Here is a 13,951-nt window from a genome sequence, read left to right as displayed (position 1 = left end):
TCACAAAGCACAGCGAACGGAAGATAAGACGGGGTGACAAACTTCAGCCTTTACGCTCCTAAAGCGCCCAAAGCTTTTCATCGAGCGCCCCCTGTTGGCGGAGCGCGGAGCACCAAGCGCCCCTGATCAAATCAAAAGCACAGTGGGGATGTGATGTTACATGAGAGGGAAGCGTGGGAGCGTAAAGAGGGAATGGGTGAATAACAGGAGCCGCACCGAGCCGAGGAGGGTAAAAGGAGAGGGAGAGACGTTTAGAGTCTGATGATACAACATCAGGAAACACAACTGAAGCACATCTGTGATTTAGTTTCAAAGAACTCCAAATTCATGAGAAATGTCTTCCTTGTGTCACACACGACCACACACACACACACGCGCGCGCGCGCGCACACACACACACACACACACACACACACACACACGGCTCCATACGGACGGGAATCATGTGAATAGTTGATACACTACTCAAAAGTTGTAAGATTGTTTTATTGTAGTGCCAAAGCTGATTTTTCTCTACGGTATTACAGTAAATCGATCATTTCAACCGCGGATCTTGTTTCTCCCATCGGTGTTGATAATAACAGATGTAGTCTATATCTCTGCTGGGTCATTTCCTCTGCCCGGTCTGCTTTTAAGATTGTTAATTAATTTTAAGATTACTTGACATTTTTAGGCAATTTTCATATAAACACTACAACGGCTCCAGTTGAAGAATGCGGGGATTTAATCGTTCTGAAACTGTTTATAATTAATATTGTAGATGGCACAATCCCTCTGCCATTTACCAAAGTGATTCACATAAAGTTGCATTTGTAAAAGTAAACAGATTCGCATTGTAAGAATGAAACCAGGCCTGGAAGGTTTGAAGAATATGAAACTCTTAATTAAATTCCAATTTCTTGCTGCTGTCTATCTAAATGACTAAATAAACACTTGAATGTCCCATAACGTCTTTATCATGGTATCAAACCAATACACACATTTATATTAATTTCATCAAACGATTCTTCTCAGAACCTTACATTCAATGTGTGAACTTCATACAGTGAAGATAAATTCACACAATCTGAAGATGGGCCAACATTTGTAGTTGTGGAAATAACGAATTTCCCTTTTTACCAAGATCTGTCAGTTTAATATTGTATTGTTTATACGTTTGGCGCGGATTGGAGGAGGGTTGATTGGTCGTGCATAGAAAGCTCATGGGATATATACAGTATATATACAGTATGTACAGTATATATATATATATATACTGGCTAATAATAGCCGGTAATAATACATAACCATGTCTAAACTCCCATGTGCAGGAATGATGCCGTCACCCTCTCGGTTGATCTGTAATTGCAGGATGCTCTCAGCTCTCTGGCTCAGTGATCAGTGGATCTGTGTGATAAACAGCATGCTGAACGCGCTGTAATGAATGTAGCCGTGCGTAAAGCTGACCGTGAACGCAGCGCGTGTTTATATAGGTCACCGTCTCTACGTGTCATACACTTCAATATAAATACGAATCCAAAATGAATCGTCTGTGTGTTGCTGTGGATCAAAGTAGACCCCTTGTGGTTGAGAAGGGAAACAGGAGGAGAGAGAGGATGCGTGGAGCTTAGCGTGTGTGTGAGGCTGTGGAGAGCTTCACGGTCCGAGCGCACCGAGAAGGAGGCGGATACTCCAACCGACGATCCTCAAGACGCACGCCAACTCGTCAGCTGTCTGTCCTGTCCGGAGGAAGACGCCCAACTAAGGCAGAAATATGGAAAATGACTCCAAGAGAAAAATGAAGGAACGCTTCGCCCTGAGGCAGGACGTCTTCAAAGAATTCCTGGCGGAATTCCTGGGAATATTCGTCCTAATAGTGAGTAGCCCCTCTGCACCTGCCATCCACCTTAAATAACCGCTTTAAAGATGAAAAACTGTATGATAATAAGACGACAAAGACGATCTCAAGGGACTCATAGACTCATATTATATTTAGAGAATAATTTACATGATCTTTGATGTTCTAAACATATTATCAAGATGAGAGTGACATTCGTCTGCTTTTATTTCTCATGGCTCACCAAAAAGTGCAACATGACAAATGATGGAAATTTAAAATGAAATAGGTCATGGCAAAAAATAAAATACAATATGGTGTCCGTGTTTATTTCTCATTTGTATTGTTTTTATTTCCTCATCATTTCTTGAGAGAATTCTCTGCTTTTCAGTTTGTGTCTGTCTCTAAGGTCTCTAAGGCAGGACTGACTGCATGGGGTCCAACTCAGAGGGGCCCACAATAACACAACACAAATAACATTGAGTTGGCTTATGTGTAAAATCACCTGTCAGTCAGTTTGATGATGCGTTTTGAACATTTTTGTTTACCATTACATCACAAAGCTGCAATATGATTTTAATCTGAAAATTAATAATGTTTTATTCAAAGGATAAATTCTTTGTTTTCCAACATAAGGATATTAAAATGCAAAATTACAAAATTCCTACAAACCCTCTTTTTCACTTTAACTCCTCTATTGCCAAAAATTCCTTGTAATTTACGTCTCCATTGAATGCACTCTTAGCACTGTCTGCTGTTGTCATGGCGAAACCACTGTGATCTTCTGCACAAAGTTTTCAAAAATCATCAGTCTTTCAATCAATGCAGATTCAACAGCTGCACAATCATCATATTAATCTAATCTAATCCAAGCTAATATAATTTAATCCAATCTTATTCCAGACCAGTTAGGAAAAGGGTCAGGGAAGGGCAGGGCCCCTTACTGGAATTTACCCAGAGCCCCCAAATCGCTAAATTTGCTCCTGATAGTCTCGTCACCTGTCACCCTTGATCTCCAACTGTCACCTCTGTCACAGCAGGGCTTAACGAGTGTGATCAGTGTAGTGATGCAGCAAACCACAGCAGGCCCCTTTTTGGATGAGTGCTCCTCTCTCATCACCTTTTCTCTGACCTGCTCCTGCCTTTTACTTCACAAGTGGGGGATTAAATATTTCCCAAGCTTCACGTTGAACAAATTGTCTGTGGCAGTCGGAAGCTGTTGGTGGACAAGAGGGCTAGTGTTAATGGCGGGTATAATTGGAATAATTATAAAAACAATGAGTCTTTCTACCGCCACCCTTTGTGTTTTTGTCCCTGTCTGTGTTCCAGCTCTTTGGATGTGGGTCGGTGGCCCAGACGGTGCTGAGCAAAGGGGCTCTTGGGGAGCCACTGACCATCCATATTGGTTTCACTTTGGGGCTCATGATGGCTGTCTTCATGGCAGGAGGAGTATCAGGTAACGTTACTTTCATTTTCTACGAACACATAGAGGAGAAGAGAAACAACCACATCAATCAATCAAATCAAATCAATATCAGATCTAAACAAGTAGAACAGAGAATACAGTAGTTAAAACGAGACAGTAAAACAACATAAATAAAGGAAACAAAGAAGTGAAGAGAGACCAGTCAGACCAAAGCATGCAGAGATAAAATAAATAAATAATCCAATCAAGAACATTTTAAATCAAATGCAAAGTAAGTGACTGTGATGGAATCTTTGGCTGTCTGTGTTGTTCTTTCATTGTAGAGGAGATCCAACATGTACAACCAGAGCGCAATTCGTTTTCATATAAACTAAATCTTGTTGTAATATTAGGTTCTTAACTGGTCAATTTCTTGTGAGGTGTAATCATTTGACCATCCTAAATTCATTTTAGACATCATGTGGAAAGCATTCAGTTTGGTTGAGGGTTTGAAACCAGGTTCTTCTGGCTGTGTTGTGTTGTGTAGTGTTAACCGCTGGGCCACTGGGCCACTGTGCCACTCTAAAATAGCAAAGATAGTACACTGCTAATTGCTTAAAATTGGTTTAAAATACATTTTGCTCTTTATCTGAAGCAAATTGCACATATTGATAGTCTATCACAAAACATTGAACTTTGCATGTGTATATTGTATAACATGGTGAGGAAGCGTTTATGTTATGTCCCGCCCCCTTCATACAGATAGATAATGTACAGGACAGCCCTGGGGTTCAGGGAAATGCTGTGGATGATTTCATGTTGTGCTGGGCATACTGGGACCCCTCATGTCAAAGAAGGACACGTTGGCTAGATTTCAAACAAGTTACTTTGGTAGTTACTTTATTGTAATTAGTTTATTTTATTGTAAATAAGTGAGAATTGGAATGTGTGTGACAAGAGTGTCAGTGTCTGTGCAGTGCAGTGCAGGTTGGCTTTGATCTTGGGCATTTTGACAAAAACATTAAAGGGGTGGGGGCTTCCCAAGCATCACGCCCCCTTGGGCCTGACTCCAGCAGGTGAAAACCATACCTGACTCCACTCAGTAGACAGTAAGGGGTAAAAAAAAAAATCCCGGATCTGCACCTGTATTTGCTTTGTTTTGAGGGTTTTTAGTAATCCTGCTAACTAGCAAATCAACCAAAACACACATACAAAATATTAAAAGCATCAAAGTTTCATCACGAAAATGTCAGTGCTTCACTTTTATATTTTCATCATGGATGACTGACATCATCGCATCAGCTCACGTGGACCAATCATTGTTAGGGGCTTTTAATGTTACATAACAGACAGCGTTCACCATATGGCAGCAATTTTGTTTCCGCTAGAAAAGTCAGGAATCACTGAAGCCAATAAATGTGAAATGTACAGTGGCAGCTTGGAAGAGAACTAAGTGCTGGAACACTTTCAAACTGGCTGATAATGTTTCAGTGTATGTGGAGGCTCCATTTGTAGGCTGGAGATATGGTGTCCTAATGGAACACAGGGCTATATTGGGTGCATTCCACTAGGATTACAACAAGAAGAGCTCTCTGTGCTTTGCCAGGCATGACAGAGATAGAAGAATCACATGGAAATGTCACAGTGACTGCTGAGCCAAAGTGGTGACTTTCCCTAAAATCAGCAATCAAGGCTTTCACTATGTCAAGGGTTGTAAAAGTGGGTTGATGAATTGAGGTTTACCGTTTTCCACCGGTTAATAGAATAGAATAGAGCTTAATTGTCCACACATGGTCATTAAGACATGAAATCAACATGATCACATAAAAGCACTGACTTAAAGCAGGGCATTCTCACAGTCCTGAAAACTCTGTATTGGCCAAGAGTAAACACACAGATTTCTACCGAAGCATGAGCAGGATGGGACAGTACAGAGGGTTTGGAATATAAAATGTATTCGGATTGTTTTAGGATGGTTCTTCCCTTCGGTCATAGATTAGTCTGGACACTTAAGTACATCCAGGTATTCGGCCCTTCTCTATTGATCGTTTGACTGGTCTTCTAGTTCTAGGTCTTGCCGACTTTTATCATCTGAAGACATAACAATGAGCATGTGTTTTTAGGGACTATGTTTTATGCATAGAGAGGGGAAAACAAATGTAGTTGTAGACACATAAGAATAGATGGAAAAGGAAACAGTGACAGAGAGAGATCTCAGCAAGTTATGATGACATTGTGATACAAAAATGGGCTTGCAGTTAGATATAACATGAAGCCCCTCTTCCATCCATGGAGAGGGAAGGGAGACAATGACAGACACAAAATGGATCATGCACACAACAGGCAGCAAAAAGAAAAAAGAAGAAAAGAGAGAAAAAATGGTCAAAAAGGAACCCCACCAATCAAGATTGTTTTTAAAAGACAGAAAGGAACTCAACGGATCGAATGAATGATTCCATCACATCAAGACCATAAAGGATAGAGCGTTTGGGGCTCGCTGTGGTGGCACCAGGCCCCATTCGTTGGCAGAGCGGAGTGAGCATGAGGGAGCATATATACTGAATATTGGACGCTGGTTTGTAGATGACGATCAAAGACTTGAACTTGATGTGGGCAGTTGCTGGTAGGAAATGGAGGGATTTGATCATCACGTGTGGTTTTGGGCTGGTTGAAGACCAAACGAGCCGCCGCATTCTGTATCATTTGTCAAACATAAGATTTAGTTATTTAGTTAGTTAGTTGTTGTAGCTGTAGTGCCCTGGATTCTCAAAGCATACACTCTGTATAGAAATCACTATAAAATCACAATAAATACAGTCAGTGTAACAGTAAAACATACAGAGGCGGACACTAGACATAGAAACCAACATGTGTTTATTGTCTTCCTTGTCTTATAGTAAAGTCCACCCCTGTAAACAACAGTTATCAAGGTTTAGGAGTTGTTGTTATGAAGGGTTATCAAGTTTCAAAGAAAAGTAGAGGAGCAGCCAGATGAGAGGGAGGGTAATATATGGAGTGCTTTTGCTGCATGACTGGGCCATTCAGCCCTAGGGTCTATGAGCAGTGGGAAGCCTCCACAGTGTTCACAGACATCTCTGATGATGATCAGAGGTATTGGACTAATGAGCTTTACTGGGGCATGGGTCTCTAGAGAGGAGGGGGGTCAGGTGTGACAAGCCTGGCTTTCTAGTCTTCCCAGGCATGGCAGCCCCAACAGAGAAGAAAACACAATTGTTTTCACTTTGCAGTGGCAGATTTTAGATGACAGTGTACCGTAAGTGTGACACATCATGGTCACTCTAATGACCTGCAGTCTACGCGTGCCTTAAGCAGATTATGTCAGATGCAATTCAGATAGGCAGTTCTCTCTGGCTGTCGTGGTCAGTGTTAGTGAACAGGACGGGGAGATTAACAAAGGGTGAATGGCTGATACCCCCACTGGTGTTACCACAGTGAGGTCAAAGCCAAGAACTCCAAGTGTGAAAAAGATGACCCCACAAGGACTGGCTAGTCCAGTCATATTTGAGGAGAATTTGATCAAAAGTCTTTGGACAAACTAGCCAATAACAGGACAGACTTTCTACAGTCATTAAAATCCTGAAAAAGGTGTAGACTTTGAAGAAAAAAAATTCTGGCCTGGCAATGTTTTGGAAATTCTTGACAAGCGGGTTTGCTGGTTAACGCAACAGAGTAGCTGTAAGTTCAGTCTCCTCAGTAATAAAACCTAGGACCGCATGGCAGCACAGTTAGACTGCTGCCTTAGGACTTGATTTCAAATCTCTCCCTTTGTTATTTCTATGTGAAGTTTACATGTATTTTTCTGGGTACTCTTTCCCCACTATCAAAAACATGTAATAGTTTAAAGATCAGTTAATTGTGAACTTCAATGTCATTTCATTCTTTTAGTTTTAGCTCCCAAAATACAACAATATTAGGTGCAACTTATGCAGATATTTTGTTTTGGGGTTTTTTCCTCCAGGAGCCCACGTGAACCCAGCTGTTTCTCTTGCCATGGTGATCTTGGGGAAGCTCCCTGTAAAAAAGTTCCCTGTGTATGTAGCAGCACAATTCCTGGGGGCTTTTGCTGGATCCTGCGCAGTCTTTGCGTTGTATTATGGTGAGTACAATTTGCTTGTCGCCAGTTTCATGGAACACACGTGGAAGATTTTTCTCAGGGCATGAATCCAAGTATTGAGTGATTCTACTTCATGAGGCCAAATACAATTGCAAATGCAAAGTCACAAATACATACATAAGGGCAAACAATTGCATGTAAATGTAATATGAATAATGTGTATATATGTACATTAATAATATGCGTCATTCATTCATCGTTAACCACAGATGCATTGATGGAACATACTCAAGGTGAATTTGCTGTCACTGGTGTGAATGCCACAGCCAACATATTTGCATCCTATCCAGCCAAACATCTCTCAGTCCTTAACGGATTCATTGATCAGGTAAAGTTCACTAATTTCACATACTTAATACAAAGCATATATGGTTAAACATTGAAAGATGAAATGATCAGTACACATGTTCTTGCATGAACCACTCACTTGTGGGCAGAGTGCTTTTCTATGATATGGCCCAAAAATGTAAATTTAATCTCTGACACTTTTCATCACAGAAACATCAAAGTGGCGCAGATCTGTTGTGTTGTTACACGATCGTTACTGTTACTGTTGTTGTGTTTCTGTGAAGTAACTCGCATATGGCCCAGTACAGCCTTTAATCGGGGGAAGGGGGGAAGGCAAGCTCCGTAATAAGCTTAGACAAAATGACATAGGTCAGGGGTCACGACAGCAGATGGTGTAACTCAAAAATAACAACAACTAGAGGGGCACTCGTTACAGCTCACATAGCTCCACCAAGGCACAACAATCATTGTTTATTTGTTTTGGCTGTTTTAGTTTTGGGCCCAGCAGTCACTACTGTACGTATTGGTGCAGTCTTAAGTTATGCGAATATAAGTAATAATCGTGTTGTTTCTGCAGGTAGCTGGAAGTGCTGCACTGATCTTGTGCATACTTGCCATCACTGATAAGAAGAATATTGGAGCTCCAAAGGGCATGGAGCCTCTGTGCATCGGCCTGATCATCATGGCCATTGGCGTGTCCATGGGCCTGAACTGTGGCTACCCGCTCAACCCTGCGCGAGACCTCAGCCCCCGAGTCTTCACTGCTGTGGCCGGCTGGGGCATGGATGTATTCAGGTATATTACTGAAATAGTAAATCTGGAAGGTATTTCTCTTTATTTGACGCTCTCACACTCACAAGAGTCTGGTGTATAAAGAATCATGGGACATAACCAAGCAGTTGCCCACATTTGCAGCTCCATCTCTATTCTCTTTACAATCAACATTAAATTTTTAAAGGCCATAAGTGTATTCTTGGCATTTTGAAATCTCTGGGATATATGTGAACAACGTGAGATTCTATGCTCATAAATATAAAATATTCAGTGATTCTCTAGCTACCATAGTGTTCCTCACGCTTGCTACAGTTCGCTACAGTTGTTTTTGTACATTTATGTCATGAAAATACACAAACAAGCTAATGGGTTGTGTTTGTTTGTGGTGTGATATTTGTATAATTTCTGCTCTTTTTCATTGTTCTTCAATTACTTTACATAGTCTTTAAATCATCAAGAAATACAGCGAATAACCTTCAAAAAGACCTCAGCTTTTGTGCCCTGTGACATGCTCAATGCATTTAGGGTGCATTTAAACCAACCAACAGCACAATGCAATATGCGGCAATACTGCAAGATACGATACAATACAACAGGCTACAATAAGATGTGATTTGATCCCATTTAATTCAATGTGACAGGATACGATGCCACATTAATGGTGAAGCAGTGCTGTGCTGCATTTTTAAATTGTTCTACATTTTTTATATTGACTGCAAGAGTTTATTTTAAAAGGCCCCCTGCTATGAAGCAATTCCTTTGTTTTAATGTCGACCTACATCTCCAATAATAAATATCAACGTGAACCTAAAAGGCCTTTCTTAACGATGCAATCCAATGTAACAAAAACGAGTTGCTGCTGAACATATCTTGTGTATTGTTACGTTTTTATTAAGTACCTCCTTTTAAATGTGTGTTGCCAAACATTGGATTTAAGTCCGATCTGCTGTCAGTCATTCTGAAAATGTCTTGGCCTGCCATGGGTTTCACACATCACCAATGACACCGAGGTGGCTCAAATCACTTAAGCTGACTTATCAATGTAGAGAAACACTGCTGTGGCTCTAAGGTGCAGATGTATTAGTTTGTCATTACCACAGTGCCAATATGTGATAATGAAAACCAAAAATAACCAACAAAGTGAGACATCTAGACTAGTCATCTGTTTACCATCATGCAGAAACACACGTGCACCTGATACCAAATAGTGAAGGTTCCGCCCTAATGTCACTCAAATGATCTTGCAAACAGGAGAGGGGACATGGTGCATTCTTGTCTGAGTCAATTTGGACTTTGTCAAGAGTGCAAATAAAACTCCATGTGTATTAAAGTAAACCCTTAGAAAATGGCCTTACTCTGATAATGTTATTCACACTAACAAAATCATTCATTTCTGATTTCATTCAGTCCATAAAAAAATTTAAAACATTATTATTATTTTTTTTGTGATTTCATACTTGACCATTTGTATTGTTTGTACACTTCTGTGGACTGCTGAACTATCACCAGATGTTAATATGACATAATAAATATGTTTAGATAGTTTTAATGCATGTATAAGCCCATGACGCTCTCAGGATTACATCATGCATAAAGTGTGTGCTAAATATACCATATGTATGTACTGATGTACTGAATATAAATCTGATATAATATTTTAGATTTAACATCTAAACAGAGCAGATTCCTGCTGTCATGATAGAGGACTGAGGATTTCTTTCCATCACAGTGTGATGGCGGCTCCATTTTGTCTCCTCATGGCGTCAATGTGATCCAGCATGTGTGTACTGGCCTTATCATGTTAGCTGTAGTCGTAGATTAAGGGCTGTAATCCAGCAGCCTTCCTCCTATGGGCTCTTTCTGAACCCACAGCAGAGACAGATAGCTCAGACGCTTGTTTACATTCTGGCATGTGGCACAGTGCTTCAGATCTGTCAATGGCAACCCAACTACCTGAAATAAAGGCTCCATACGCCAAGAATGAGCAGCAGGGCAGTAATATGGAAGTTCTTATATAGGACAGGCAGTCTAAGGTGAGCTGCAGTGAGGAAAAATTATAAGTCTAACACCGAGCACTGAGATGTTCAGAACTACTAACGCAAGAAAGATGAACCTCATTTGTGCAGATATTTACAAAAAAGTGTGTGTGTGTGTGTGTGTGTGTGTGTGTGTGTGTGTGTGTGTGTGTGCGCAGAGCTGGAGGTTGCTGGTGGTGGATTCCCGTGGCGGGGCCCATGGTGGGCGGAGCAGTTGGAGCAGGTGTGTACTATCTTTTCATTGAGCTGCACCATGCGGCACCTGAGAAACAGGAGGAGAACAACATTCAGGACAAATATGAAATCATCACTATGAGTTAAAGAGTTAAAGAGTGTAAGAAAAGTCCGATCTTTTTCATTCTCAAAATGTCACTATGAACAAAGACGTTTTACCTGCATTATATTTGATATCAGACTTTACAATTTCATGACATAAAATATGCATAAATATTTGATGAAGCCTTTGTAATTGTGACTATCTTTTTCAAATACTATTTTGGTCTTTTGATAGAAAGAGTCATTTTCTATGTTTCAGTTTTCCTTTTTCTCAAACTATAGATCCAGGTTCAGTAAAAAATGTATCAGATCCTTGAATTCCTTGATTTCTAAATGATAATGACTGTTACTCATAGGATAGTTCATATGTAGAGCACTGTTTCTTCTTGGTAATTATAGCCAAGTTACACAGATGTCATTATTAGTCATAGTCATTCAGGGAGTTTAAAATGTCATTAAATTTAGAAATGTAGGAAATGTATGAAATGTTTGAAATGTATGAAATGTTGTGCATTGTACAGTGACTTTGTCCACAGAGATGTCTCACAAGGCTCAATGTGCAAGTGCAGAGGCTGAAAAAGGACCTGCAATCTTTCTATTATTGTTCATTCCTCCTCCTGCTTTTCGCAATTCCATGATTGCAGGGTTTTATGCAATGCTGCAATTTGCATAATTTCCTAGTTTATTGCATATTTATCAAATTATTTGCAAAGATAATCAAAATCCTATGTGAGGAAGCGGAGAAAGCCATTGGTCACAGAGCAGAGAGGCGTGTCTGCAGCAGCTGCTGTAGTCCTTTCAGTGCATTAAGTCACCTCATGGCACCTATAGATAATGTCAATTTGTTCAAACTTAAGTACTGTGGATGTGTTGATTACCACGTAAAACAGAAGTGAAGAACTCAGGATGTTGTTTAGTTTCATTTCACATAATTAAGAAGTTGCCAACAACAAACTTAGGTAATTTTCTTGTGATTACAACATCACATCATCATCGTATTCCCAAAAATATTCAAATGTTGCAAACACAGGCTAATCATTGCTGGAATTATCATCCTTGGAAGAGGAACAGGAATATATTGATCCGCATGTCACTTCACGCCCTGGCGGAGGCTGAATTAGCTTTCTGCCTGAAAATATACTAGTGTTTTTGAGTATTAGTCTTATAAGTGTGTGTAACCTTGAGAAATGTATGTTGTTCACACACTCACTGTGTCTTGTGCCTTGCAAGGCATCTTTTTACATTGCAAATTGTACTCCATATGAAATAAACTCAGGCTTGACATTAACTTCACTGCATGTGTGTAAAGGCACATGTGCTTTACTGTAATGGATTGCTTTATAGTTTTGAGTAATTCTTTGACACATAACATATGAAGACAACTCAGCCTTAAGTATCAAATCATTTAAACAATGTTGTGTTTCATCATTTCAGTAGATGTTTGTGATAGTGGTCACCCCTATTATAAAAGCCATAACTAATAGGACATATTTTTTTTCTGCAAACAAAGTTGATTTCATGTAATAATTTTGCATCAATGAATATCAATGAATGAGTGAATGAGTGAATTTTTGTGCAGATGAAGAGCAAGATGCAAACATTTAGTGAATTGGCTTTGGATGACATATAAACAGATATGACTTTATTTGGGTTATTTTTGTTTGGCTGCAAATCTGTACTTATTGTTTTTAAGGTGGTACAAGGGAATGGGGAATGGAAAATAAGGGGGGGAGGGGGTAAACATTTTAAGGACATAAATGTGCTTTAATAATTCTTGTATACACTGGACACAGCTGTGAATTTGTGATGACAATCAAAATGATGTGAAGATGTGAAAATGTGTTTAGAATAAGACTTAACTTGATCTAACATGTAAACTAACACTGCAGAATGAATACCTTGCTGCTGTTAAATACTTGGTGTATAGTGATTTATGCAGATATCATTGTGGTTATTTATTAATGGTGTTGTTAGTTGAATGGAGACATGTGAGATTATACTGTATTTCTACATCACTTAAATAAATGTTTGTCATTCTAATCTGTATTTCACAAATAAAGAGTCAGGTGTACTATGTACTGTTCAAACTGCATCATGTGTCTGGTTGGGTGCAGCTCATTGCACCAAATCCAGTTTGAGTTTTGTATTCAAATCCTATATTATATATATTCAAATCCTCATTTTATATTAAACTACAATTTGTACATTTAAGAAACTGTTGAACATTGGGTCAGTTTAGTTTTGCTTTTATAAATCTATTCACCAGTGGTTTGTATTCCAGGTACTTTTCCTTCTTTGTCCTACACAGTGATGTTAATATTTCTGTTTCAGCATGTGGGATGAATAAAACATTTCTTCTTTGTTATTTGTTGCATTATTTTAAGCTGTTTTTTTTACAAGGTAGCTTCCTGACACTGTTTTCCTACATGTGTTTGTATTAATCACCTCTCATTCTCTGTATTGTGGAATAAAGTTCGTAAAAATACAATGTTTGCTCAGAGTCATTATATTATATGAATATCTACGGACAAAATTAAATGATCTTCAGGGAAATTATAACCAAACTTGGTCTCGACGATAGCACATTTGGATATATTTGGCTTTCACTTGCCAGGTCCATTGTAGACCCCTGGTATGTAGAATGGACCCATTTTAATCAGACACAATTCAATCTGCCCTATTTCATACCATTTAAATCAACCAAATCTGTCTACATTAAATATTAAAAGGATGACAACAGGACGAGCTTACGTAAGATCATGGATGAAGTGCATTTTTATGGCTGAGTGATTTTAAGGCACATCCCCAGAGTGCATCTTCTGTTTGGCTTCAATAATAAAGTGCCCTCGTCTCTTGCTGATGTGATACGCAGACTGAAGCTGATTTCTTCCATTTTTAATCTTATTTTAGCAGTAATTCACTTTCAGTCTCGACCCCATTTTCTTACTATTTGACCTGCATGTAATGATTTGTCTTTTGGTCATAACAAGTCAGCAGCTGGCTTTCACTTTGTACATTCTGAAGTTGCGAAGTGAAACATTTGTACATTTTATGCTTCTTTAAGATGTTTTTTTGTGGAGAGCAGATAAAGAAGATTCAATTCATAAAATGGTAATGGAAACCGATTTTGGAATTAGTGATTATATGTATAGCTTTATGTCCAGGTGACATCTAGTATTGTTTTTCCAGGTGGGGGAATGTCATAAAATGTGTTGGAGGAC

At 39.3% G+C, this 13,951-nt stretch overlaps 1 protein-coding gene across 1 annotated transcript; it reads left to right on the top strand.

Annotated features, from left to right (window-relative positions):
- Positions 1–1,562: 1,562 nt before the first annotated feature.
- Positions 1,563–11,214, top strand: aqp9b (aquaporin 9b). Its single transcript, XM_076155504.1, has 6 exons — positions 1,563–1,855; positions 3,146–3,272; positions 7,201–7,338; positions 7,566–7,684; positions 8,222–8,439; positions 10,613–11,214. The coding sequence occupies exons 1-6, from the start codon at positions 1,754–1,756 to the stop codon at positions 10,773–10,775; spliced, it is 867 nt and encodes a 288-aa protein (XP_076011619.1). The 5' UTR covers positions 1,563–1,753; the 3' UTR covers positions 10,776–11,214.
- Positions 11,215–13,951: the final 2,737 nt, after the last annotated feature.

The sequence above is a fragment of the Genypterus blacodes genome, unplaced genomic scaffold (assembly GCF_046128005.1).
Source record: "Genypterus blacodes isolate CSIRO-AG114 ecotype Tasmania unplaced genomic scaffold, CSIRO-AGI_Gbla_v1 ptg000067l_1, whole genome shotgun sequence".
Classification (NCBI taxonomy): Eukaryota; Metazoa; Chordata; class Actinopteri; order Ophidiiformes; family Ophidiidae; genus Genypterus; species Genypterus blacodes.
Note: the sequence above shows the minus strand (reverse complement) of the source record. Positions and strands in the feature narration are given on the sequence as shown.